This window comes from Microtus oregoni, unplaced genomic scaffold (assembly GCF_018167655.1).
Source record: "Microtus oregoni isolate MIOR12 unplaced genomic scaffold, Mior012 000001F_ref0000356, whole genome shotgun sequence".
Taxonomy (NCBI): domain Eukaryota; kingdom Metazoa; phylum Chordata; class Mammalia; order Rodentia; family Cricetidae; genus Microtus; species Microtus oregoni.
In genome coordinates, this window is record NW_024543060.1 from 50,975,684 (window position 1) to 51,002,983 (window position 27,300).

Here is a 27,300-nt window from a genome sequence, read left to right on the forward strand (position 1 = left end):
TCCCAAGGGATCCAACATCCTCGTCTGGCCTCCAAGGGCACTGCACACATGTGATGTACAGACATACATACAGGCAAAACACCCATAGACTCAAAAACAAAACAAAAAATCCGAAAACTAACAATTGTGGTTCTATTTCCCCTACCCAAAATGTATTGATTGAAATTATTAATCCAACCCAAATGTACTTTTAGACTATCACAATTTAATAGTCTAAAAACCTAGACCCTACCCCCACTTATTCTAAGCAATAGTCTCACAGCCAACACCTCTAGCACTGGCCTGCCCTTCCTGTAACGTTGAGGCCACCATACACCAGGCACAAGGCCACGCAGATGTCCCAAAGGTCCTGCTCCAAAACCTGACTATCTTCCTCGAGACCTAGTGCTCCAACAAGAGGACAAGAATTAGCATCAAAGCAAAAACACTACAGCGGTCTGAGTAAGACTAGCAAGAACTGCTCTGAGAACTCAAGAATTCCCACCTTGCCAAGCAATGCTTTGTAGCACATGAAGAAACAGGGAGCCTGGCAGACATCACCAGCAGACCCAGCTCCTTGAAGAGAACTGAAACCACCATTCACGTCCCCAGCAAGAGCTTCAGCAGTTCCACAAACCCACAGCACTGGCCACACCTCAGTGACCAACACACAATTGCATAGGGCACTAACCTGGACATTTGGCTTTTGGACATCTGGGCACTTTTCCCTGGGGTCTCTATACACACACAACCACAAACGTGCAGAGCAGGTGCCCCGTCTGCTCTGCGGTGCCATGTTTCAAGAATGGTATGCAAAATGAGTGAGTTATAAAATTTATTTGTGTGAGCATTCAGACACTTCCAGGTGGGGTGGATGATGTGCAGATTCTACGACAAGGCCCCACGGAAAGGAGCGGACAGGACGGTGCATCTGGCGCAGACACAGTGGCACAACCCAACAAAGATTAGACGAGAGCACTTCATCCGGGAGAAATCAGAATGATTTAAAGCTCTGAGAGACAAGATGTGTTCCAACTGCAACACTAAGAAACAGTACCATTGATGAGAAAGAAAAACTTCCAAGTGTACCAAAGGGGGCACAGGGAAACCCAGGGGGAAGTTTGCATCTGCTGAGGTACAATCAGGAGTGTTCCATGGGGGAGGGTAATTATTATTAATGACAGACCCTGCAAATACAAAATAAAGTCCAAATCACTGGTCACGAAATTCAAAATTTACATGTAATAAAGGCAAGGCAATAGACTCAAGTTCTGGCCTGTCAAATATTTACTCCACAGACATTATCTACAGAAGCACTTGGCCAATGTGTACACAGTGATTCCTTATGCACGCCAAAAGTTTTTCCGTAAAAATGATGCTATATACAAATCTGTACACTGATCCACCAGAGCAACTTGTCTCCCGGGGGAGGCGCAAGCAACATAAAGCAGGTACCTGAGGTTGCAAGTCTTCAACCGCCTTGTCACAACCCAAATATACATTTCAGGGTTTGTTAAAGATACTTTCTTTGAATATGTGCACTATGATTAAAATTAAAAACAATAAAAAAATAAAATAATTGCTTGAAGGAGTAGCCCCCCACCCCATCGGAAGGACTCCACCTGGTGTGGCACGGTGAGGGCTGTGTCCCTGGGCAGGTGCTAGCGGCCACAGGAGGGCGGGCCTCCATGACACCTCTTCGCAGAGTCAGCAAAGGCTCTTACTGACTTTTAAAAAGAAGGAAGATGAAGAAGAAAGGAAAGAGCAAACCCAGATGCAAAAGGCATTTCAGTGAGCTGACGTTCCTCCGCCACTCAAGGAGTATCTAAGGGAAAGCAAAGAGAGACATCAGTAAACATCAGTTTTGACACCAGGGCAAAATGTCCAAGAACCAAGCACAAGAATCAACAGGTTAACAGATCTATCATTCAAGAAAGTTCTGGTTCTAACACGAAAACTCGTAATACATAAAAAGAGGCTGTGTTCAGCCTCTGTGGAAAAGGGCAGTCACTAGGGCACCAAATGACACCAAGGGCCCACTCACAGGCTCTCCCTCTACCATCCTCCAGGCAGCCTGTCCGACTGGTTAGAGCTTGCCCTTCTGGTTGCGAGCTGGCCAGCAAGCTGCCAGAATCCACCTGTGTCTCTATGGCCAACTCCCCATCCCATGCTGGAGTTACAGCCACACAGCAGCATGAGAAGCCAGTGTATGGTGTTGGCCTACACTCCTGTTTGTAGAATGCACCTAACGTGCTATGCCGAGCCTGCTCCAGCCCAGGATCTATTTCTGAAAACTGGTGCTACCAAGGACAGAGAACTCAGGCTAGTTTGAGTCTAAACTCAGCAATTTACAAATGCAGGCCAGGTGAGCCACATCCTAGGCGCATTCGAAATCATGGCCCAGAAGGGTCTGTGTGTCTGCATGAACACCTTGCATATAACATCAGAAGAGATAGTAATAACTGGGTTATAACCATAGGATCCATGCCATTTGTTTAAAAAAATAAGAAAAAGTCTGTGTTGTCTTGCTTCTAAATGCTAAATGGTATAAGTGCCATGGTCAAGATAATGTCATTCCAAACTGACATCACATCACAGGAGACTCCCAGAGTCCCTTTATAATACACTGAACATACTCCAACGGGTCCACAGGATGCTCTTAGCAGCACACTTGAGCCATATCTAAGACTCAAACATCAAGAACTACAGATGCCCCGCTATGGTTGAGCCGCTCCTCCTGTGGTGGACGCAGTGCTCTCACTGAAGACACTTCATACAGAAGTCACTCTGGGGAGACTATCTGAAACAAGTCATGAGGGAACGATGATGGCACCGGTGAGCACCACCCTGTGGCTGGTTGGCCTTCAGGAACACCAAGGAGAAAAATGGAAAGCCATAGCCATGTTCACAGAGACAAGATCAGGACCCCACCACTCATCTGATGACTTAGGAGGGCCCACTTACTACAAAGGCCATGGGTGTCTACTTGAAATCTGAGTTTGGACTGAGAAAGATGTAGCCATATAGAATTCACATCAGATTTCAAAGGTTTGATTCCAAAGAAAACAATGCAAAATATCTCACTAGATAATTGTTTATAATGATTATAAGTTGGCAAAGGAAATTATCAAATATAGTTAAGAACTTACAACGACCTGTTGAATGAGGATACAGCTGGTTTTAAGCTGTATTTTCATTTATTTTTGTGATGAGCTGTTGTTACCTTCAGACGCAAACCAGGGGCAGTCTGAAAAAACACCTCTCTCTCCTTCAATGGCCTCAAGACTGGGAGCCACCAAGCAAGTTATTGTTATATTTTAGCCCTAACAGTAAGATCTATTCAACATGAAGGCTATGTGCCCAAAGCCACCGAACAGGGATGGGAACTCGCTGAGGCCAGAGCACAGACCTACAGGCAAGACTCCAGGCCTGGCTCGGAGTCCGCTGCACTGAATCCGCTGGTATCTGAACAAAGCAGTGTGGCTGGGCTTTACCTCTCTGCTCCCTAGACCACTGCAGAGGTGTGCCTTTCTCTGGTAAGAACTATAAAGGCAAGGCTCTGGGATCCTTTCCGGAGTAACCTCTTTCCTGTGTGCAGTTCAGAACAAGCCTTTCCCCAGAGGTTTTGCTGTAAGCCCTGGTCTGGGGTGACAACAGGAACAGACAAGGATGAAGCATCCAGGAGACACCCAGCTGCAGCCTGTGGCAGCTGTCTAGTCCCAGAAGCCATGCCAGCACCACCAGGCTCTCCTACAGCCCAGCTCTAGCCCAGAGCCCGTTACCTCTGCAGCCGCTGCACGAGCTGAGCCACCATGGTGTCAGAGATCCCAGGGCAGGCCTCTTCCGCCAAGTAGATGGCTCCCCGCAGCTCTTCTATCGACCCCAAGTTTCCTCCGCATGCCTGGCTCTTCTCTTTCAGCTGAAAACGCACACAAACAGTGAGACGCATGTGCACAGACCAGGCAGCAACCCTGACGCCAATCCCCCACCGCCGAGCCAGGCTGATAAGGAATCAGGCCTGAGCTCTGTGGCTGCTGAGTCACTTGGGGCCATCTTGGGTCTCTGTGAACATCGTGTCTACAGAGCAAAAGAAGGCCCTCGCCTGACTCCTCCAGGCGAGAATGCAGGCAAGCAACTCTACACAACTCTTCACACACGAGCCTGACCGTGCACAGCCCCCCATACACGATTCTGATGGAGCACACCTCCACACACGACTCAGACGGTGAACCCAGTTTCATCTCCTTGTGCAGCCCTCACCTTACCCCAGAAAGTGCTATCAATGCCGACCACACGCAACCCTGGTTCACTCCTTAAGGGTTACTGTGGGTCAGGGCAGAACTCAGACACACAGCCTTTGGGGTCAAGAGCGCTGTCAGGTGGTAACCCTGAGTCCTGGGACTCGGGCAACACTGTCCTGTGCTCCTTGAGAGTCACAACTGTGTGCTTAGACACACCTCCCAGCATGAAGACCAACTCCAAGTCCTTATCCTGGAGGTGCTCACAGCAAGGAACACAAGAGCCCCTCACATCAAGGCTGAGCTCAGCTCAGGATTACAGACCTCCCAGCACTGACATTAGCAGCTCAGTCCCCAGTCTCCCTCATCCACGTCTGTAAACACGCCTGAAAACACAGCTTTGACTCTGAGGATGCTGAGAACAACCAGACCACTGTCACACTAAGAGCATGGGATTCCTTACATTGTCTCTAAGGGGCCACACTGGGGAGGCCCACAGAAGCAGGGCCCATTGTGGCGTTGTGTTAGCTAACAGTCCCTGCCACTCACCTGCCTCTGATCTGTGTCTCAAAGCAGAAGCAAAGAAAGATAGGAGAACCAGAGCCCTGGCCCCTTCACCACAACAGTGCTGGATGCAATGGCTGCATCACTAATGTGTACGATCGTCCTGACATAGGCAGAGTAGCAGCGATGGGAACATTCCACTGTGGATTGTGCTCATGTGTTGAACAGGCTATGTTTACTGAGCTTCGATGACTATTACAAGCACTGAATCCTCACCTCTAGTTATGGCCGACTACCCCTAATGACACTGACTTCCTGAATATTACCTCATTCTGGTGGATTTGAGATTGTCCCTGAGGAATAATTCAGCAGCTTGAGTCCAGTAAAACCTGCACAGCCCCTGACAGATCAGAAAATCCACACAGCCTTCCCTGCTCATCAGCCTGGCTTACGGAAGGCAGGGCCCATTGCCAGTGGTCAGCATGGATGCCAAGGCAGAAGCTGAGCCTGCCTCTGCCCCCAATTCGTACTGGCAGCCACCTACAAAGGACAGCCCTGGTCCCCTGTTCTTCCCTCCTAACCTTAGCCCCACCCCCAAGAAAGGCAGCCAGGGATCTTACCTCAGCAAAGAGAGGGGAAATAATGGTGGATAAACACTGAGAGAAAGGCCTCTTTGGGATGTCCTTCACCTTGGGGAAGAAGAGGGCATCATTAGAAACAGGACCAGGTAAGGATTCTGCAGTCTCCTCCTGGAAACCCTTTGGGCTCACTATGTGAGTGAGATGGTCAAGGGGCCACCTGTGAAGCTGGGCACCCACGGGAAATCACTCCAGAAGGCTAGTGCCAGGAACTCCATGCAGTCCCTGTACAAGAGGCCCAGTTCCCACCACCCCATCAGGAGACCTGTGGGACCCCAGAGGTGGCTACTGGTCCACACGGCCTGACAAACTGAACCTCTGTGCTCCACAAGATCTTTAAGATACAGCTTCTTGTAGATTTAAGTGGGCTGAAAACCACCCCATCAAAATTAAATCTCTAAACACAACACTCATTTTTAGGGGTCCAAAATTAAAACGCCAGCATAAAATCAGAGTTCGCTGAAGTCCGGCAGGAGCTTTCTTTCATGTGTGAGCTTCACCCCACATCCTACTCCACCATGCGGCTGAGGGTCAGGAGGAGACGGGGCACAGCTCAGCACCTACACTCCCAGTCCCACACCTCACTCCCGCAGCAGGCTCGCTGTGCCGCTGGCTGGCAAGTGCGGACACAGGAGCAGGCATGAGCCACTATCATACCTTATTTCTTTCCAAGTCTGATGACTGAAGAGTTCCATTCTCTAGATTCTTGGGATCTTTCTCCCGGATTGTGAAGATCCAGTCCCCAGAGTCGCTGCCTCCAGATGCCTGGCCATCTGTTTCCCTTGACACAGAAATCCCACCAAGTTCACCAATGTGGGCTGGGCTTCGAACGAAACTGCCCAGCCCACTGACACAGCCCATTCACACCAAGTCACCTGCAGCCGCGCCACACAGCACAGCAGACAGGAAGGAACATGGCTTCTGGGATTGCCCTACTAGCAGACAGTGCCACTATTCTGGGGCCACCTCCTTCTCTACTTCTCTGTCAGTCTCTCTTGAACCTTGGTTTCTTTCCAAGAACCTCTTTCTGGCCATGGCTCAAAATGTCCCCTTTTGCCCTACTGCAGCCACACAGCTTTATGGTGGAGAAGTGGCCTCCTCTCGCTATCTCTGTCACTGTCCCCAAGTCCACAGCCCGGTTCTGCCCTGTGTGCCACCACCAAGGCTCTACTGCTCTACAGACTGCCAGACAAGGTGCCCACTCCCTGCTCAGTCAGGGCCTTCTCAGTCCTTATGGCGATGACCGGGCCTGCCTGCTGCCCCCATCCTTTCCCACCCACAGAGCCGGCCTGCTCAGTCTGGCTTCCATGTCCCAGCTTTACTCTGACCCAGGGGCTGGCCCCTTCCCTAAGGCCTACACCCCGAGTGACACCATTTGCTCTCATGGCTCCAAGTGTACACAGGTCTGTGTCTTCTGCCTGCTCTCCATGGTGCAACAGCGCTTTAAGCTATGCGTCTTCTACACACTCCATAAGCAGCTCAAACTGTTTCCAACCCCTTACCGCTGTGACACCACTCCCTGTGCTGCGGAAACCTGGACAACATCCCTGCCTCCTGCACCAAACCCTTCACTGGGGCTGAAACCCGGGGCCGCTAACATGCCAGCCAGGTACTGAGCAACAATCCCGCCACTCTGTGTATTTTATTTTCAGACGGTTTCATTAACTTGCTTGTAAGTCTGGAAGTCCCTGGCACCTGAGATGCGCTGGGATGACGCCTCCGCCCAGACCCCTGCCGCAGCCTGGCCCACCCTGCAGCTGACACTAGTCTCCCAGCAACAGCATCCCAATGACCTCCCCGTCAGTGGTCTCAACCGCTTCACACCCCAGTCAACAAATGTGGGTGCTGAGTGGGGAACCCACACTCAGTGATACAAAGCTTGGCAACACCGAGAGTCCCCAAAGCAATCTTTCTTTTCTCTTCAGAACTGTACACAAGGACATTGTCTGTCGGGACCTTAATGGCAGGGGGTAATGAAGAGCAGAAGCCTCGCCACGGTCCTGTGCAAGCTCCTACTAATACAGATGTCACTCAAACTCCATGGCAGTGCACTGGATCAAAGAACCCCAAACAAGGCCATGGGTACAACATGGAACTCAGCATCAGTCCAGAGGGCCGGGATACAGCTCCATGCACAGGGCCGGCCTCGCATGCATGAGGAACTAAACTACCCGCACACAGGCATGCATACCCCCGCAGAGAAGCATGGAGACCTCAAGGGGACAACTTACACATCCGAGTCCTCTGAGCTGGAGTCGTCATGGCTCTGTTCCGCCTTCCACCTCTTGTACCGGTCGATGAGTTCCGTCAAGTAGGACGTCTTCTTCGCATTGCGGATTATGAACTTGTGCTTCAACAGCTCCTTAGCAGTGGGTCTCTGGAAAACACACGTGCCCAAATATTCTACTCTGTTCCACCTGAACAGCCAGGCTTCTGGACTAAAATGTCGGACCGCTGCACCACACAGCACTGGGTTCTACTGAGTCTGCTTCCTCTGCAGGCTTATTCCAAAGGAGTTGCACCACTCCCGAGCCTGAGCCTACCCACACAAGGTAGACCTGACAGGGAGTTCCAACAAGGACAAAAACAGTCCACCAGAACCATTCAACCAAAGAAAGAACACGCCTACCTGTAACATCACAAAAGAACTCTGGTTTACGTGGTACTGCCCGAGAGAGCGCATCTCCTGGTTTGCGTGGTACTGCCCAGGAGCGTGCATCTCCTGGTTTACGTGGTACTGCCCGAGAGCGCGCATCTCCTGGTTTACGTGGTACTGCCCTGGAGCGCGCATCTCCTGGTTTACGTGGTACTGCCTGGGAGCACGCATCTCCTGGTTTACATGGTACTGCCTGGGAGTGCACATCTCCTGGTTTACGTGGTACTGCTCTGGAGCGCGCATCTTCTGGTTTACGTGGTACTGCCCTGGAGCGCGCATCTCCTGGTTTACGTGGTACTGCCCGAGAGCGCGCATCTCCTGGTTTATGTGGTACTGCCCTGGAGCGCGCATCTCCTGGTTTACGTGGTACTGCCCGAGAGCACGCATCTCCTGGTTTACGTGGTACTGCCCTGGAGCGCGCATCTCCTGGTTTACGTGGTACTGCCCTGGAGCGCGCATCTCCTGGTTTACGTGGTACTGCCCTGGAGCGCGCATCTCCTGGCTTACGTGGTACTGCCCGAGAGAGCGCATCTCCTGGTTTACGTGGTACTGTCCCAAGAGCGTGCATCTCCTGGTTTACAGTGTACCTCATGACAGATACTGAGTAAGGAAACACATACTCTTCATGACTTCCTATAGGGCTGGGCTAATACCACAAATTAAAATGAAGTCGATGACTCGACTCATCTACAACAGGTTAGGGCAGAGTCAGGAGAGACCCAGCCAGGTTCCCGTGGTCACCAGCACTTCCAGTTTAGAAAAGCAGACATGTGAACCTACGATCCCCACCCCGTGACTGGGGCCAACAGCTAGATAACCACCTGGACATGGCACGGCTCCAACCTAACAGCTCACCCAGCTTAGCCATGGCTTCCCCACCTGCCGGCACAAAGCTCCCTCAACATGCAGAGTGGCCCAAGCAGGGGCAGCAGACACAGAGGCCCGCCCGGTACACCACAGTCCCCCTGCTCCAGGAATCTATGTTTTTTCTTAACAAGAACAGCATGTACTCTACCATGATCCCTGAGAACCGGGTGGCCTCAGCAATCCCTCCCCCTCCACCCACTGCCCGTGACACTCCAAGGACAACCAAGTGCCATGTTTTCAGTTTCGAGGCTTCTCAAGCCGAAGCGGAGGGTGTACCCCAGGAATAAATGAGGACTGGACCAGCTTTAGAAGAATATACTACACACTTGGGTCTCTCCCCGAGTGCCACTGTACTACCCTGATATAAACAAACAACTGGACTGCACGAAGACCACACTCGCCATGCCCTGACCAACCCAGTAACCAAATGTTGATCTGCTGCCCTCAACCCGCAGCCCCCATGGTGCTTTAGAGCCTGATGAATTCCTTTGCCAGAACTGGTACCCTATGGGGGAATTACATGATGCTATTGTGAAACTTATTTTTCTCGTCACTTTTAGACAAGGGTTTACGGGCCCCCTCATGAATATTCTTGAGGTCCAGATAACTCTGCTCACAGAAACCCACATACGATGCTACCTGGGACACAGGTACACAGGCTACTTTAGGAAATGAGGCAGAGCTCCCAGCAGCTTATTCCCGGGCTTTGTCACTACAGTAAACTCGGAGGGAAAGAGAGAAGAAGCAGAGACGGTGGGTGACGAGCACCCTGTCTGTCTCCTAGCACAACCTTCAGGTCAGCCTCTGCTCTTGCTGAAGCAGATTCCCAGTTCCCATCCTGACTTTTGTCTGTAAACACTGAAAACCAGGATCCCACCCCCACACCAAGGAGAAAACCCCTCAGGGGCAACAGGATACGAGATGCTAGAAAATTTTTAACAAAATAATTACAACTTAAATCCCTAACAAGTAAAATGACAACAACAACAAAGTCTCCGTAATTTAAAGAAATCAAACTCATCTGCAAAGTTGTGTGAGATCAGGGAGACAGCCAGCGATGACTGAAACAATCCCCACAGAGCAAATTCACCCCGGCTTGAGACCACAGAAAGGGGTACACTCACAAAGCTTGGCTCCTTATTCAAACAGGCCTCCACAAACTCCTTGAGGGGTTTGCTGTAGTTTCCTTCCAGTGTGGGAGGGTTGTTCTTTGGGATGAGGAATAACACCTTCATGGGGTGCAGCTCGGAATGTGGGGGCTCTCCTTTGGCCAGTTCTATTGCTGTGATGCCGAGGGACCAGATGTCTGCCTGTAAGGACCAGAGAGAACAAGAGTATATTCAGACAAGTGTGGTGGGTGTATGTTTTAATCTCAGGTTCTGAAAAAGACAATCATTTTAAATGATAAGAAATATAAGCCCAGAAAACGAGTGGACAGATTTACCGACATACCCCTACCCTACAGAGCAATCCTGACTGTCATCTCTATGGTCGTCAACCCTTGAGCAGCACCTGGTGCACGGCTGTGCAGATCCAGTGGGCACCTTGGTCCCCACACCAGCTCTGCAATCAAGGTCTCGTGGGACTGGACAACTGCCTTTTCAGGAGGGAGGCAACTAGAGGAGGGTGTGTAAAGGGCTGACCCCTGTGCCCTGAACTTAACATAGACTGGACAGCTGCCTCTTCAGGAGGGAGGCAGTTACAGGAGGGTGTGTAAAGGGCTGACCACTGTGCCTGGAACTTAACATAGTTTGTTCTGTTTGCTTTTGCAGTGCTGGGAACCGAACCTAGGACCTCATGTACACTAGGTGATGGGGGAGAGTCTTCTGTTTTGTGTTAATTTCATTGGTTAAATAAAGAGACTGCCTTGGCCCTTTAATAGGACATAAAATTAGGTAGGCGGAGTAAACAGAACAGAATGCTGGGAGAAAGAAGCTGAGTCAAGGAGTCGCCATGATTCTCCTACCGGATACAGACGCAGGTTAAGATCTTCCCTGGTAAGACACCTCGTGGTGTTACAGGGATATTAGAAATGGGTTAGATCGATATGTAAGAGCTAGCCAATAAGAGGCTGGAACTAATGGGCCAGGCAGTGTTTAAAAGAATACAGATTCCGTGTAATTATTTCGGGGCATAAGCTAGCCATGTGGGCGGCCGGGTCTGGGGATGCAGCCCCGCTGCTCCTATTTCAACAGCTAGGCAAACGCTCTACCAACCCAACAGAATGTTTACTATTAAAAATGGTCAAACACACAGACATGGAAAACATTAATACGATGCCTTCCATACGGCTGCATATCTGCATCGTATAAGCCACTGTGCCTCGTGGCCTGTCATCCCAGCACTCAGAAGACGGAGGCAGGGACACTGTACAAGCTACACACACAAGTGACTGTGAAACCTAGCACTACACAGCAGGGTCTCGAGGAGGAGCAGACACGGAAAACTGTCTTGACACCCCCCCCACCCCCCCCCACCCCCGCTTCAATCTGCCAACCACACAAGGCTCGCTTACACACTGACACTAAAATTAGCAACACTGGTAGTTCTCAACTAGTGAGTCCACAACACCAACATGCAATCAGCAAATGCAGCTTACTGCACTGGAGCTCTCTCAGGCAGTGTGCAGGGCAATTCTCTTTTGTGGCCTGGGCAACAACAGCCACCAGACTGGACAAGAGGAAAACGGGGGGGGGGGGGGGGGGGGCACACACGACCAATGCGGCCTCAACTCAGTACTTCCAACTTGCAGTGAGTGAGTTTATCTAGAAGCGTCTATAAGTCGTCCTCACCCACACACACCCCATCCCACCCCCACGCTACAGACAGGATTTGTCTATGTAACAGTTGTAGACCAGGTTGGCCTCAAACTCGCTGAGATCCACCTGCCTCTGCCTCAAATGCAGGGATTAAAGATGTGTGCCAACACTGCCTGGCACGTCTAAGTCTATCAGGTAGTAACTAAGCTTTTCCAACTGCTTATTTAAAAAAAAAAAAAAAGGAACAGAAAACCTTCCACGGTTGCTTTATCTGAATTAGGATCCGGAGGGTGTCCACATGTCCCAGGGGACGGCTAGGCTACCCAAGGTTCTTTCCCCTCTAACAGTCTCCACTGCCAATTTCCCTGGTGCTGTTAACAAAAAGGTCAAGTCCTTCTCTGTTTGTAGTTTCTGTACTGGTTGGATTTCTATCAACTTGGCAAACCAGAGTCATCTGGGAAGGAGACCCTTAATTCAGAACATGCCCCCATCAGACTGGCCAATAGGCAAAGCCTATGAGGCTTTTTATTTCCCTGATTAATGACTGACGTGGAAGGGCCCAGACCACTGTGGGCAGTGCCATTACCCCTGGACTGGTGGCCCAGGGGTATATGAGAAAGAAAGTAAGCCGTCATGAGGAGCAAGCCAATCAACAGTGCCCGTGGCCTCTGCGTCAGCTCCTGCCTCTGTGACATCTATTCCCAGCCTAAGGTCTTGTGGACCCTGCAGTGAGACTCAGCAGCCCTGGGGTGGCCCTGCTGCCCAAGCCCACGTACAATCATGTCAGTGCGTACTGTAGTGAACGGAGCACAGCAGTCTCAGGGCACTCTATGGTGAGCAGGACATGGGGACTGTGCTAGAGGCCCCTCTGCTCATCACTGCCTCATAAAACATCACCAGTGCAGGCCCTAAAGGGACAGCTACCATGGCTCCTCCAGGGGGCAAGACAAGGCCAGTTCAGGTGGTCACAGGACTAGGACAATCCCTGACCCTTAGCCCCTTGGAGTGGACTCACCTGCCATTCTGCAACCAGAAACCCTCACCGCCGCGCCCCAGTCGAGCCTGAAGGTAGCAAGAAGCAGTGACAAAGCCTCACAAAGAGGAAAGGGAGCTACATCCCAGCAGGCCAGTCTCTCGCCTGTCCCGTGAAGTGTGTGTGACTGCTGTCACCGACTCCCATACTCTGAGGCACAACATGACACCACCGTGTATCCACCACCGTGTGTCCACAGGGCCTGTGGCAATGGGTCTCCACCCAGACCTCTGGGCACCACACAATCAGCTCAGCTGAACCCATTACAAGACCTGGCAGAGATGGGTCTCTGCTTCAGGTGAGCTGTGCCCTGGCGGCACCCAGAGGCCTGAGAACTTTGAAAGTGAGGGCAAGGCAGAAAGGTGCTGGCCCTGCTTCCTCAGGCTCCCACACATGGGGTGACCTAAACCTAACCAAGAACAACCCGGCATGACTCTGGACCTCCAGCACCAGCCAGACCTGCGCAGGGTCCTGTGCAGCCCCCCTGCCTGCATCGGGCACCCACTGACAAACACGGACTGAGCTGGCATGTCCATTTAGTATCAAGTCATCTGGCATATAACCAAAGACCACAATAAAGATCCATGTTTAAACCCAATCTACCCTGGAGGAGGAGGCCACTAGTTAGTTCCTGGCTGCTTAGCCCCGAAATAATCACACAGAAACTGCATTAATTAAATCATTGCTTGGCCCATTAGATCTAGCTTTTTATTGGCTGACTCTTACATATTAATTTAACCCGTCTCCATTCATCTGTATACTGTCCCGTGGCTGTGGCTTACTGGGTAAAGTTCCCTCCGGTGTCTGTCTCTGATGGGCTCCATGGCTTCTCCCTAAACTCTGCCTCCTTTCTCCCAGCATTCATTTTAGTCCTCCGCCATTCCCTGCGCAGGCCCAACGCAGTTTCTTTATTAACCAATGGTAATCGTAGCATACAGAGGGGCATCCCACATCACCACCCTAATAAATAGGAGCAGGAAGACAGAAGAGGCCTTCCCAAACACTCCGCCAGCAGCGCTACTTAGTCCAGCTCAGAACAACCAATTAACTTAATGAAGTTTTCAAAATAAAGAACCACAGCAAGTCCCAGCCAACATAACCGCATGTCTACCGCTGTATTTAGGACATGCGCACCTGGGGATTCAAGTGAAAATCAGGGGAGGGGAGGACAGCCTATCCAAAACAACCAGAGTGGACTGCACCAAGGAGCCACGGCAGAGACGCACCGAGGCGAGAAGACCAGGAAAGATCTGGGAAACAAGAAGGGAGTGGCCATGGCTACAACAGAAATGGGTGACTTGGGTCCCAAGTCATAAGGGCCAAGGTTGAAAAGCTAATTTACTACAACTGAAAAAGAATGACCACGGTAGTTATTCTAGTCTCTCTTCTACCAAAATTCAGACATGAACACTGACAGTGAACAGCGGACAATACACCTACCTTCCTACATGACAGAACTCGGGGAAAAGGACAAGACGGGACTTCAGAGAAGTAGTCATGAGGTCATCTACTTCCCAGAAGACTCGGGACCAGCAAGCAGCAAATGCAGAGACAGAACTGAGAAACCTGATCACGTCTGCTGCTTGCTGGGTCCGGGGCCTGAGCATCTACCTGAGCTACGGTATCACCACAGTTCACCAAGCCAGAGCAAGAGATACCTCTACGTTACGGCATGCTGTAATGTCATATACCTTACAAGAGTCCCAAAGGCAAGTTATCCTATGCTTCAAGCATCATTTAATGAGGCAGGAAATCTGCTACACACGGAGGAGGGTCCTATTAAAAAAAAAGGAAGAAAGAAAAACAAAGGCAGGGGTCTGGCATGCTAACACATACTTGCAATCCCAAAGCGGGTAGGTGACCAGTTTGTCAGGCTTAGCTCTCAGAGCAAAACTGTCTCCAAAGGGGAGGGGGAATGAATTAATCTTTTTTCTTTTTTTGAGGGGCTGGAAAGACAGCTCCGCATTTAAGAGCACATACTGTTCTCACAAGAATCCTAGCTGTGTCCCAGCATCCGTGCCGTCTCGGGGATCTCATGCCTTCCAGAGCGCCAGCACCGTACGTGCAAACCCACACAGACAAGATGTAAACACATGGAAGACAAAGAGCAATGTCCAACCTATGCTCGTCTCTGGGTTAAATTTGTTTTTGTGTAGAAGTCTGGGGCTTAGGAAGGCCAATTCTCTGCCATGACCATGTTTACTGCACACGGGCCGCTGACCGGAGGAAACGGAATGAGCTATCACAAGGTTTTAGAGAATTAAAGGACAAAAGCAAGAAAACACAGGAACAAGCAGGCAGCCTGACGAGCAACACCTCCAGTCTCCAGCGGTCCGAGAGCCTCTGGGAATAAAGGTCCCGAGACCCAAAACAGAACAAATGGTGGCAGTCACTAAAGAACCATGCTTGCTCCATCCTGCTGTGGGATTGTTTGTGGGCTCGCTGATTCCCTCCAGATGCCCTACGTAGAGCAGCTGAGCTCTGTCCAGGCCCTGGCCCCCATCTACTGTCTTCCTGTGCACAGCACTGCCTGCCCTAAGCTATCGATATCTACGGTCTGCAGTCTCAGAAGGCCACCTGCGCCCACTCTCATACCCACGCCTTCCTGGTCCCCACCACATCAAACAGTCACAGAGACCAGAAGGACAAGGTCGCCAATGGCACACCGGGAGGTGGAGAAGGAAGCTGATGTGAATCAAGGTCACAAAATTACCTCTGTGGCCTACCAGCTACCACAAAGGAACGCTACATATGCAAACCAAAGGGACAAATATCTGGGTGTGGTCCGGGCTCTCACCTTTGAGTCATAGGCTGACTGCTTAATGACCTCAGGCGCCATCCAGAAGGGAGTACCCACGAAGGTGTTCCTTTTTATCTGGGTATCGGTCAGCTGGCCAGCTACTCCAAAGTCAGCCAGCTTCACCTCTCCATGTTCAGAGAGCAGAACATTGGCCGCTGCAAGACAACCAAGCAGGAGGACATTATTATATACAATTATATTCAGGGTCACCTTGGGAGTCCACGCATGCTCTCCCCATTGGGCACGAGGGCCCATGACAGCAAGGTGCCCTGGGGTTTACAATAGCCTGCCTGACCCCGACAGACAGAGTGGTCAGGACAGACGTACAGAGAGTTTGACCACTTTGGTGTTTCAAAAAAATAAATAAATAAAAACAAGAGTAGGTCCCACCTTTAATATCTCTGTGGATTTTCTTCTCCGAGTGTAGATAATCAAGTCCTTTCAGAATTTCTCGTAATATGGTAGCGATCTGAATTTCATCTAAAGGGCCAGGTTCTAACTAACAAGAAAAAAGATAGTCATTTAGAAGCTATCGTACACACGGTTTAAGAAACAAAATCCATGCTAAATAGACAACATAATTAAAATGAAAGACATCTTCACATAAAGCAGATATTTTGCCTCAACAATTGAAATCTATTAAAGGGCCAGGCGTCATGGTGCACTTGGGATTCAGAAACAGATCTCTGCAAGTTCAAGGTCAGCTGGGTCTACATAATGAAACCCTGTTGCTAAAAACCAAAAAGTTAACAATTAATTCTACTTAAATTTGAGGCGGGGACGACTATAGAAAATGTTTGCTAGTCTGCGAATCAGTTAAGCGCAGAGCACTGGCCAAGACTCAGAGGAGGATGCTGGACGGGCACCTTGTGAGGCGAGTGTGAGCCACTCCTTCCTCAAGCTACCCCTCACCAGAACTTCAATCCCCAAGACTTTCAGAACATGCTATAGAATGCGCACATAAAACATTATTAGCTTTAATTGGGAGAGTCATTGCTTTAATTCTGAGAAACTCAAAGGAGCTGTTTCTCTTGACTCCTTGGTATCAATTCGTAAGAAGTTGTAAGGAAGCAATGTAATGTGTACAATCCCTGTTTAAAAACAGACAGAACCTTGACTTGAAAAACTAAAGAAAAAGGAAAATCAGAAAAAGCAGCAGACAGCAAGGGGGCTCCATTCGTAAGACAAAGTGCATCCATTCTCACTTGTGGGAAAGGTCACTGAACTCATGGCACTGAGACAGTCTACAGACACAGAAGCCCTAACAGCAGCTCTTACAGAGCAGGTCCCCTAAGCCAGGAGAAGACACAGACCTGTGTGGCCAGCTAGCCCTTTAAAAGGCGGTCCTAACAGCAGGACTGCCCCAAGTTCCAGGCCAGCCTGGGCTCTGATGTCCCAGGATTCTGGGAAGGAGGAAATCCATTCCTTCCCAGTCCTGTCCCAACCACAGAAAAAGGAAGATGTGATTGCCCCGCTGAAAAAGGTACCAAGCCATGTGGCTAACATACATAAGAATAATGGGTTAATATAAGTTATAAGAGTTAATAAGAAGCCTGAACTAATGGGCCAATCAGTTTATAATTAATATAGACCTCTGTGTGGTTTCTTTAGGACCTGGTGGGAGGAAAGAAACCAGGCAGAACAGAAAAGAGTCAACAGTAAGGCACTGTTTTCTCCAGAAGGAGAATACTAGGTTAGGCCTGCTCCATCCTGGTGCACTATGGGCAAGATCAAAGGTGGCCGTGTGTGCGACATCTTGCCTGATGCCAAACCTCAATAATCAGATTCTGCCCCGATTCTGGGAATGAAAATGTGATGAGCTTAGGCTGAGAGCTGTTCCCATCTGAAACATAAGAACCATGGCAGCAGGCTGGAGAGAAGGTCCAGCAATTAAGAGCTCTTACAGCTCTTCTAGAACACAGAGGTTCCCTCCCCAGCACCTCCACAGAGATTCACAAGTGCCTGTTACTTCAGTTCCCGGGGATCCAAAGCCCTCTCTGGACCCTTCATGCACTAGGCATGGAAGAGGCATACTGACATACATGCAGGCACAACACCCATACACAGAAAACTTTAAAAAACAGAACCAAAAACCCATGGTGGCTATTACAGTAGTAATAGCTACTCTACCAGAGGGTGATGATTTTGATAAGAAAAATACACTAGCCCTAATATAAAATAATTCAACCACAGACAAAAGTCTTCATTGCTCTGCAGATTAATTTACTGATTTATCACAAAGCAACCCTCTCCCCCAGTGTGATGGAGGAAGGTCACTGGTTAATAAAGAAACTTCCTTGGCCCATTTTATTGGTTAGAACATAGGTGGGTGGAGTAAACAGAACAGAATGCTGGGAGGAAGAGGAAGTGAGCTCAGACTCAACAGCTCTGCTCTCTGGACCAGAGACGCCATGCTCCCCTCTCCCGGCAGACGCGATAGCTCTGCTCTCTGAGGCAGACGCAATCAAGCTCCAGCCCAGGATGGACGTGGGCTACAATCTTCCCGGTAAGCGCACCTCGGTGCTACACACTTCATTAGAAATGGGCTAGTCCAGGTGCGAGAGTTAGCCGAGAAGAGGCTAGATATAATGGGCCAAGCAGTGTTTAAAAGAATACAGTGTCCGTGTAATTATTTCGGGGCATAAGCTAGCAGGCGGTCGGGACGCAGCCCCGCCGCTCCTACTACTACACCAGTGCTTTCAAAACAGCACTGTAATTTTAAATTCTGTGTAAGAAACAAAACAGGTTAGGAATAGTTTTATGTTTCCTTAAAAGAAGTGAAATGGATAAAGAATTCCTGATCAAACCAACAATGAGTAAGAACAGGCTGAGGTGTGATGTATGGCCACGGGGAACAGGCTGAGGTGTGTTGTATGGCCACGGGGAACAGGCTGAGGGTGTGTTGTATGGCCACGGGGAACAGGCTGAGGGTGTGTTGTATGGCCACGGGGAACAGGCTGAGGGTGTGATGTATGGCCACGGGGAACAGGCTGAGGTGTGTTGCATAGCCACAGGGGAACAGGCTGAGGTGTGTTGTATGGCCACGGGGAACAGGCTGAGGCGTGTTGTATGGCCACGGGGAACAGGCTGAGGTGTGTTGTATGGCCATGGGGAACAGGCTGAGGCGTGTTGCACAGCCACAGGGGAACAGGCTGAGGTGTGTTGCATAGCCACAGGGGAACAGGCTGAGGTGTGTTGCATAGCCACAGGGGAACAGGCTGAGGTATGTTGCATAGCCACAGGGGAACAGGCTGAGGTGTGTTGCATAGCCACAGGGGAACAGGCTGAGGTGTGTTGCATAGCCAGGGGGAACAGGCTGAGGTGTGTTGCATAGCCACAGGGGAACAGGCTGAGGTGTGTTGCATAGCCAGGGGGAACAGGGTGCTGCAGAGCTACAGTGATACTTACCAGATCCAGGGCAGAGCCTCCGCCAAGATATTCCATTATTATCCATAATTTAGTGTCCTACAGAAGCAGAACAAAGAGGGGGGAGTTAGTTTTAAAACAAAACTAGAAAAAGTATTTAAGCAATTGGAAAGAAGACATTGTTATTATGTTGGACTCACACATTTCTATAAACACCAAAGCAAGTGTGCAAATGACAATCGGACACAGACCCTCCTGCACTATGACCTTGAGCACAGCACTGGCCTGGATCCCTGCTGGAGAAGAGGACTGAGGGCACTTCTGTCTTGAAATGACCCCACTGGGCACCCTCACACAGCCCAGTTTGAGGAACTGGAACTAAGTCAGGGTTTGTATGCAGCAGTCAGGAACAGGACACTTCTGGTCCACCATCACCACAGCAGCTCAAGACACCCAACTTCTCAAGCCCCCGTGAGCAAAGGGAAGAGCATGCGCTCGGCCCATAAACCCTAAGGTGGCTTCGGATCCAACACACCCAGAATCACCATATGACCCACATGTCACCTCCCTGACACTCACATACGACCCACATGTCACCTGACACTCACATACGACCCACATGTCACCTCTCTGACACTCACATACGACCCACATGTCACCTCCCTGACACTCACATACGACCCACGTCACCTCCCTGACAGTCACATACGACCCACATGTCACCTCCCTGACAGTCACATACGACCCACATGTCACCTCCCTGACACTCACATACGACCCACGTCACCTCCCTGACACTCACATACGACCCACATGTCACCTCCCTGACTGTCACATACGACCCACGTCACCTCCCTGACACTCACATACAACCCACGTCACCTCCCTGACACTCACATACAACCCACATCACCTCCCTGACACTCACATACGACCCACATGTCACCTCCCTGACACTCACATACGACCCACATGTCACCTCCCTGACACTCACATACGACCCACATGTCACCTCCCTGACACTCACATACGACCCACATGTCACCTCTGCCATCTGAAGTCAGTGCATGAAGAGTATTTTCCTAAGCCTTTAAGGTGCTGGATTATTAATATACAAAGGCAAGGACAGGCTGGAGAGCAGCACCACGCCCTGGATGGCGTGCTGGGTTCCACACTGTGTCACACACACGGTGTTTATTTAAGTCTTCCTGTCGGGCTATATGAAGAAGGATCTTAAGAAACTTAAGTAGAAGGATGGGCAAGGACAAGCGAGATGCTGTGTGGAAATGCCAGTGTGTGCGCTGACTCGGGAGAGGAGGGGAGAGGAAAGGACAGCAGCATGGTGGCTCTGGGCACACAGCTTGGCAACCAGAGGCAGGGAGTTCAAGGATAGTCTTGGCTACTGAGTAAATTATAGGCCATCAAGGCAAAAGTGCGAAACTGTCCTCAAATGAACAAAAATAATCCCCCAACACATTCAAGAAAACCCGAACCTCCTCCCACAAACAAGATTGTGGGCAGGCGTCCCTCAGCTCACTCACTCTTCCTGGAGGGAAGCTGCTTTCTGAACGAGGGATGAGTGGAGCGGCCCTGGGTCTCTTCCTTCATGGCTTCATGACTGGACTGGTTTGACTGAGCTCCCATCTCTCTTGTTCCCACCCCCTCCTCCACCCTACCCAGTGTCCGCCCCCTCCTCCACTCCCTCCTCCACCCCCTCCTCCACCCTCTCCTCCACCCAGTGTCCGCCCCCTCCTCCACCCTCTCCTCCACCCAGTGTCCACCCCCTCCTCCACCCTCTCCTCCACCCAGTGTCCGCCCCCTCCTCCACCCTACCCAGTGTCCGTCCCCTCCTCCACCCCCTCCTCCACCCAGTGTCCGCCCCCTCCTCCACCCTAGTGTCCGTCCCCTCCTCCACCCCCTCCTCCACCCAGTGTCCGCCCCCTCCTCCACCCTACCCAGTGTCTGTCCCCTCCTCCACCCTACCCAGTGTCCGTCCCTTCCTCCACCCCCTCCTCCACCCAGTGTCCGCCCCCTCCTCCACCCTAGTGTCCGCCCCCTCCTCCACCCTAGTGTCCGTCCCCTCCTCCACCCCCTCCTCCACCCAGTGTCCACCCCCTCCTCCACCCAGTGTCCACCCCCTCCTCCACCCTACCCAGTGTCCGCCCCCTCCTCCACCCTACCCAGTGTCCATCCCCTCCTCCACCCCCTCCTCCACCCAGTGTCCGCCCCCTCCTCCACCCAGTGTCCACCCCCTCCTCCACCCAGTGTCCGCCCCCTCCTCCACCCTACCCAGTGTCCGCCCCCTCCTCCACCCTACCCAGTGTCCGTCCCCTCCTCCACCCCCTCCTCCACCCAGTGTCCACCCCCTCCTCCACCCAGTGTCCGCCCCCTCCTCCACCCTACCCAGTGTCCGCCCCCCTCCTCCACCCTACCCAGTGTCCGCCCCCCCCTCCTCCACCCTACCCAGTGTCTGCCCCCTCCTCCACCCCACCCAGGGTCCACCCCACTGTGCAATGGTGCCCAGGGAAGCAACCTTTCTGCTGCCACCCCAATTCTTCCTGAAAAACAAAACCCAGTGACGGTGTCCTTGCCCCTCAGACCTCTCAAAGGGCCACCTCCCACAGCTGCCCACAGCTGCCCACAGCTCCCGCTTTCCTCCTGAACCTGCCCACCAAGGAAACCAAATACTCTCCTGATACACAGGGGCACTGGGACAGTTTCTGTCATCCCAAGACTACCAGGGACTTAACAGCCGAGCGGTTAAAGGCCAAGAAGATACAGAAAGATGAGCACCCCATTTCTGTCCAGCTTCCTCCTGGACCAGGCAGGGCACTGCCCAGGCACAGGGCCTAGCAGAGCAGCTGCACCTGAGAACACCAAGGGTCCAAAGCACCAGCGTCTCCTCGCCCCAGTCTCGCCCCACACCAGGAAGAGGGCTAACCTGTCTCGGCAATCAGAAGGTGAGCAAGCAGAGTGGCCACTCGGTTGCCCTGAAAGCTGGCAGCGTCCTCTCCACAGCCGCACTCACTACCTCTCAATCCCCCAACGCCGCACAAGGGCCACCCTGCCAAACTGAGCTGGAAGGTAGCCTGGGCCTGGAACAGGGACTCACCCCATAGTGCCAGCACCTGGGGGACCGGGCACACAGACCACCATGAGTTCAACGCCAGCCTGTGCTGCAAGGGTTCCAGGCAGGAGATAGGAGATGTGTTCTCTCTCTGTCTCTCTCTCACACACACACACCCCTCCCTCAGTAACTCAAACCTCACAGTTCGTGTGACCCAGAGATAATGAAATGGAAGCATTCTGAAGTTCACTAAGCAAACACCAGTCACGCCAGCACCCACAAACGCCTGGAAATAACCTGGTGAAACCAAACTGGCCCAATTAACCAGATCAAACGGTTGAAAGCAAAACGAAACCTGAAAATGACTCATCATCACCAGAGGCCTCAGTAGGGGTGAGTAAGTCTGCAGAGCCTGTGTTGGACTACTCAGGAGGACTACTGACCTCAGACCTCATAAAAAATGTTCCTAGTGGGACGTGAACACCAGAAAACACACAAGCAGGTCAATAGTGACGACAACAAAGTTTACAGAATTTTTACGGTAACTTCCATGTAAACCATCAGTGACCCTCTTCTCATGGAAATAAGATCACTACTCAATAATCTGCTTACTAAGTCAACTTAGGAGTCAAAAATTATTCTTAAAGTACCAAAGTATATATACAGTGAGGAGCTTCCCTGCCACCCACAGCCCCCAAGCTGCCAACCACAGGACTGTCAAAATTACCGTGGTGTCTTGCATCCCTCAGAGAAATGGTCCACGCATGTACAGGTGTGTGCACACACACTGTAAAAATCCCCTGTTAACAAAATGCTAACACCCTACTCACAGGGGCATACTTTCTTTTCCACTGAAACTTTGCTAGAAAGGATCTCTAGAAACCATGAAGGGTTTGTGTCCCTTGCCATAACTAGTCCTAGCCCTACAGACACCATCAGAGGGTTTGTGTCCCTTGCCATAACTAGTCCTAGCCCTACAGACACCATCAGAGGGTTTGTGTCTTTTGTCATAACTAGTCCTAGCCCTACAGACAGCATAGATTAGTCTGAGACCAATCAGGAGTCACTGAAGAACTCACATAACCATCATTCTCCCATAAGAACTGATCAGAAAAATCCAGCTCAATTTTAACAGGTAGCTGACCAATGACTACACTTGTAGACACTGTAAACCACAGCCTCCAGCAATGTCCAAATGCTCACCCTGCCTACACCACACAGGGCATTCGCATTGCTGCTGTTTGGGTTCGGTTAGCTGGCAGGTTGATGTTTTAAGGTGAAGTCACAGCTCACTAATACTGTTCTGGAACTTAGAGCCCTCCTACCTTAGCTCCCCCAAAGTGTTAACTTCACGCCCCTGGGGTGGTTTGAAAGTGCTCAAAGGGAGGGGCACCATCAGGAGATGTGGCCTTGTTAGAGAGGATATGGCCTTGTTGGAAGTATGTCACTGTGGGGGCGGGCTTTGAGGTCTTGCCTATGCTCAAGCTACTCCCAGAGAGACAGACCACTTCCTGTTGCCCGTGCAAGATGCAGAACTCTCAGCTCCCTCTCCACCACCATGATGATAATGGACTAACTCCTGAAACTGTAAAACACCCCAGTTACATGTTTTTCCTTTATAAGAGTGCCTCCTCACAGCAACAGAAACCCTAATACATGCCCCCACCTCACCCTCTGAAATCCTAATATGACAGGCACTTAGAAGCTATTTATGTTTAAAAAAAATAAAAACAAAAAATTACCTCACTGTCTACAAGGTAATTAGAAGCAGATGACCTGGCATTTCTTCCTCCATTTTATGTGTGTCTGTGACAGTGTGGAACAGGAGAAGGTATCTTAGAATAGATACCCCTCCCCACACACACACACACACACTCCATGCTCACGAGGAGGAGCCTATCTGACAGGAAGAGATCCACAGACTATTCATCAGGCCGCCTTGCAGGACACCATGGAGTTAAGACAGTGGCAGAGCCTGTGACGGATGAGACCACACCTCTGACAAGACTGCTCAGTTGTGTGTGCCTCTCGCCTTCCCTTAAATCTAAACACATCAGTTCCCAGGTTCAAAGGCAGACATGAGGCAACGGGGCTGGGAGTCACTGCCCTTTCTCCACCTCTCACTACTCGGTCTTTAGTTGGTTCATGGGACCAGGGTATGAAACCCAGACATCTGGGGCTGACACAGCCCAGGCTTTGACCTGAAAACCCAGGAAACTCAGCCTATTTTGTCATATTTCTGCTTGATTCAATTCAAGGAAATCACTCATCTCAAAGCCAGTGACACCTGTCCTACCCCACCTCCCTGTCTGTCCAGAAGCAGAAAAGACTGCCTGCCCGCTGACCTGTGACAGGAGTCTGTACTCTAGAACGAAGTCCGTTCTTCCTTAGGACAAGGCTGCTCCCCTCAGAGACAACATGATAACTTCTGGACTATTTTGCAGAACTAGATCTGAGGTGAAGATCAACCAGACTTCTTAATCACACATCCTCCTTGCCCTTGGCCCCAGTTCTTCCTTCTTTTAAACCTAAAACCCAGGACAGAACCCCAAAGGTTAACTTTGGGTCACTGGACCTCTTTATCTGGCAGTCACTGTTACTTTCTTGTTCGGGTTCAGTGGGGGGGGGGGGGGGGAGCTGAGACTGGGCCCACTGAACAGAGCGAGCTGGGCCTTTCGCCCTAAAACTCCAGCTACACTAACCCCCTCGCCCCCGTACCCCAGAACATGGCTGTATTTGGAAACAGCATCTTTGAAAGGGGAGGATGAAGTAACAATGAGAGTATCAGGGTGGCAGTGATTCAGTCTGCACGGTGTCACTAGAAAAGTCCATGAGGACACAGCACAAAGTGCAGATCTCACGAGGACAGGAGGAGAAGCAAACAAACCTACCGAGCCATGGTCCCCCACATCCAGCCTCCAAAACTATGGTGGTGTGGGATTTCTTCTGTACATGTGCTGCTGTTGTTATGAATAAAACTGTTTTGGCCAGTTGCTCAGCAGAGTAAAGCTATACAGAAATCCAAACAGAGACACACAGAGAGAGTGGGCGGGGTTGAGGAGATGCCATGTAGCCACCGAAGGAGAAAGATGTCAAACATTACCAGTAGGCCACAGTGATACACAGATTAACAGAAATGGGCTAATTTACGATGTAAGAGCTATCTAGGAACATGTCTGAGCCATGGCCAAACAGTGTTGTAATTACTAGTTTCTGTGTGATTATTTGGATCTGGGCGGCTGGGAAACAAGACACGGTCTCCGTTTACACCATGGGGTGATGTTTGTGGAACACGCTGACCATCCATTACTGGAAAGGGCTTGAGGTCAGATGTGTGTGGGATTTGTGGAGTAGATCTTACAGAAGAGGCCCAGCCTGAACACACTTCATCTAATGTTGTGCACACATCGCACACACAATCTGACGGGGTTTTCATTGTACTTTGGATGCGCCTGTATTCTGACTGACACTCATCAGAATTGCAGGCAGCACTCTGTGGTGTCTACATTCCCAACTGTGAAGCACCTCCGATTTCCAATTTTGACAATTAGGACTGCTCACTGTGTACTCTGATGTGGCAGCCCACAAACTAAGATGAGGATTAATCACTGATCACTCTGTGGGGGGGGGGGGGTGGGGGCAGCTCAGAAATGTTTGTGCTCTCTTAATGTACAGTTGAACTTCTTACACAAAACAATTAAGTCTATACCGGCTCCAGGGATGAGCCTGATGGGGAAAACAAGAGAATGCAAAAAAGACAGATACACGGACTGAGAAAAGCTGAGGTCAAGTGGACTGAGCTCTCGGACAGAGAAACCTCAGCACCCTTGTTTGTTATATACAGTTGAACAGGAAGACAATTATCACACACAGTTAAACAAGGAGGTGGGGTTATAACACACAGTTAAATAAGGAAGTGGGGTTATCACACAAGTTAAACAAGGAGGTGGGGTTATCACACACAGTTAAACAAGGAGGTGGGGTTATCACACACAGTTAAACAAGGAGGCGGGGTTATCACACACAGTTAAACAAGGAGGCGGGGTTATCACACACAGTTAAACAAGGAGGCGGGGTTATCACACACAGTTAAACAAGGAGGCGGGGTTATCACACAGTTAAACAAGGAGGCGGGATTATCAAACACAGTTAAACAAGGAGGCGGGGTTACCACACACAGTTAAACAAGGAAGTGGGGTTATCACACACAGTTAAACAAGGAAGTGGGGTTATCACACACAGTTAAACAAGGAGGTGGGGTTATCACACACAGTTAAACAAGGAGGTGGGGTTATCACACACAGTTAAACAAGGAGGCGGGGTTATCACAGATTAAACAAGGAGGTGGGGTTATCACACACAGTTAAACAAGGAGGCGGGGTTATCACACACAGTTAAACAAGGAGGCGGGGTTATCACACACAGTTAAACAAGGAGGCGGGGTTATCACACAGTTAAACAAGGAGGCGGGGTCATCACACACAAACAGGGGATAAGGTTATTACATACTGATAAACAAACACTCTTAACCACTGAGCCACCTCCTACCTCTCAAGTTTGGCTTAGCTTGTTTTAGAATTGAGAGTTTTGTCTGTTTCTCCAGATGCTTTTGTGTTTTTGAAAGAAAGGCTCACCTTGCCTAGGAAGACCTCAAACTGTGTGGCTGGTGATGACCCTGAACTCCTGGGATTACAGTCTAGTACTGCCTGCTTAACACATTGCCCAGGGACCACTAGGGCATTGAAAACCTAGCAGGGAGCCTCTGGGGAGTCTTAGGCAAAGGGCCTTGTCCTGCCATCCACTCGGTATATTCCTAACAGATGTCGTCCAGCCTCCAGCCTGAGCACGGCGTGGGACCCCCTAGAACTAAGCCTTCTCTTCAGCAGGCAGCCACTGTATAATAGTTAATATTCGACTCCCTACCACACACCATGTCTCAGGAGCACAGCAGCTGTGGAACAGAGAGCGTGTGGCATCACTGCTCAGCACAGTGTTTAGATCCCACACTGAGGTTTACATATGCAAAACATGAATGTGTTGGAACAAAAAGAACTACAAAGTTCATTAATATTTAAGTTATAGGTAATATCACCCTGAAAACAGCTGCATTTCTGTAAAATATTTAGCCTAAGTGGGGTTTTATTTCGATTCAGTCTTTTAGATAAAAACTCCAAGCAGAACTGCCACATGTCTCCAGGGACCTTCTTCAATTACACTAGCACAGTGTGTTCAGGAGAGAAATAATTCTGGGCCCAGCCTCAGAGACAGCACAGTTTATAAACTCCTTGGCACTGAGCCTGCCCCATAGCTGACAGTGAAGTAAGCATTCCCTCGTGATCTCAAAGCAAGATCCCCATGCTGCTGTTAGTCCATCAGGAGCAAGTGAGGGTCTC

At 50.5% G+C, this 27,300-nt stretch overlaps 1 protein-coding gene across 1 annotated transcript in view; it reads right to left on the reverse strand.

The window, feature by feature from the left end:
* Window positions 1-801: 801 nt before the first annotated feature.
* The window catches only part of Stk24 (serine/threonine kinase 24), an 81,988-nt gene continuing 55,489 nt past the window's right edge, over window positions 802-27,300 (reverse strand). The window contains exons 3-11 of the mRNA XM_041666856.1: window positions 18,883-18,939; window positions 15,865-15,973; window positions 15,472-15,629; window positions 10,007-10,192; window positions 7,591-7,736; window positions 6,017-6,140; window positions 5,342-5,410; window positions 3,762-3,898; window positions 802-1,804 (exon numbers count right to left, since the gene is read on the reverse strand). Coding sequence (XP_041522790.1) covers window positions 1,768-1,804; window positions 3,762-3,898; window positions 5,342-5,410; window positions 6,017-6,140; window positions 7,591-7,736; window positions 10,007-10,192; window positions 15,472-15,629; window positions 15,865-15,973; window positions 18,883-18,939 — 1,023 coding nt within the window. The 3' untranslated portion in view covers window positions 802-1,767. The remainder of the gene's footprint in view (window positions 1,805-3,761; window positions 3,899-5,341; window positions 5,411-6,016; window positions 6,141-7,590; window positions 7,737-10,006; window positions 10,193-15,471; window positions 15,630-15,864; window positions 15,974-18,882; window positions 18,940-27,300) is intronic.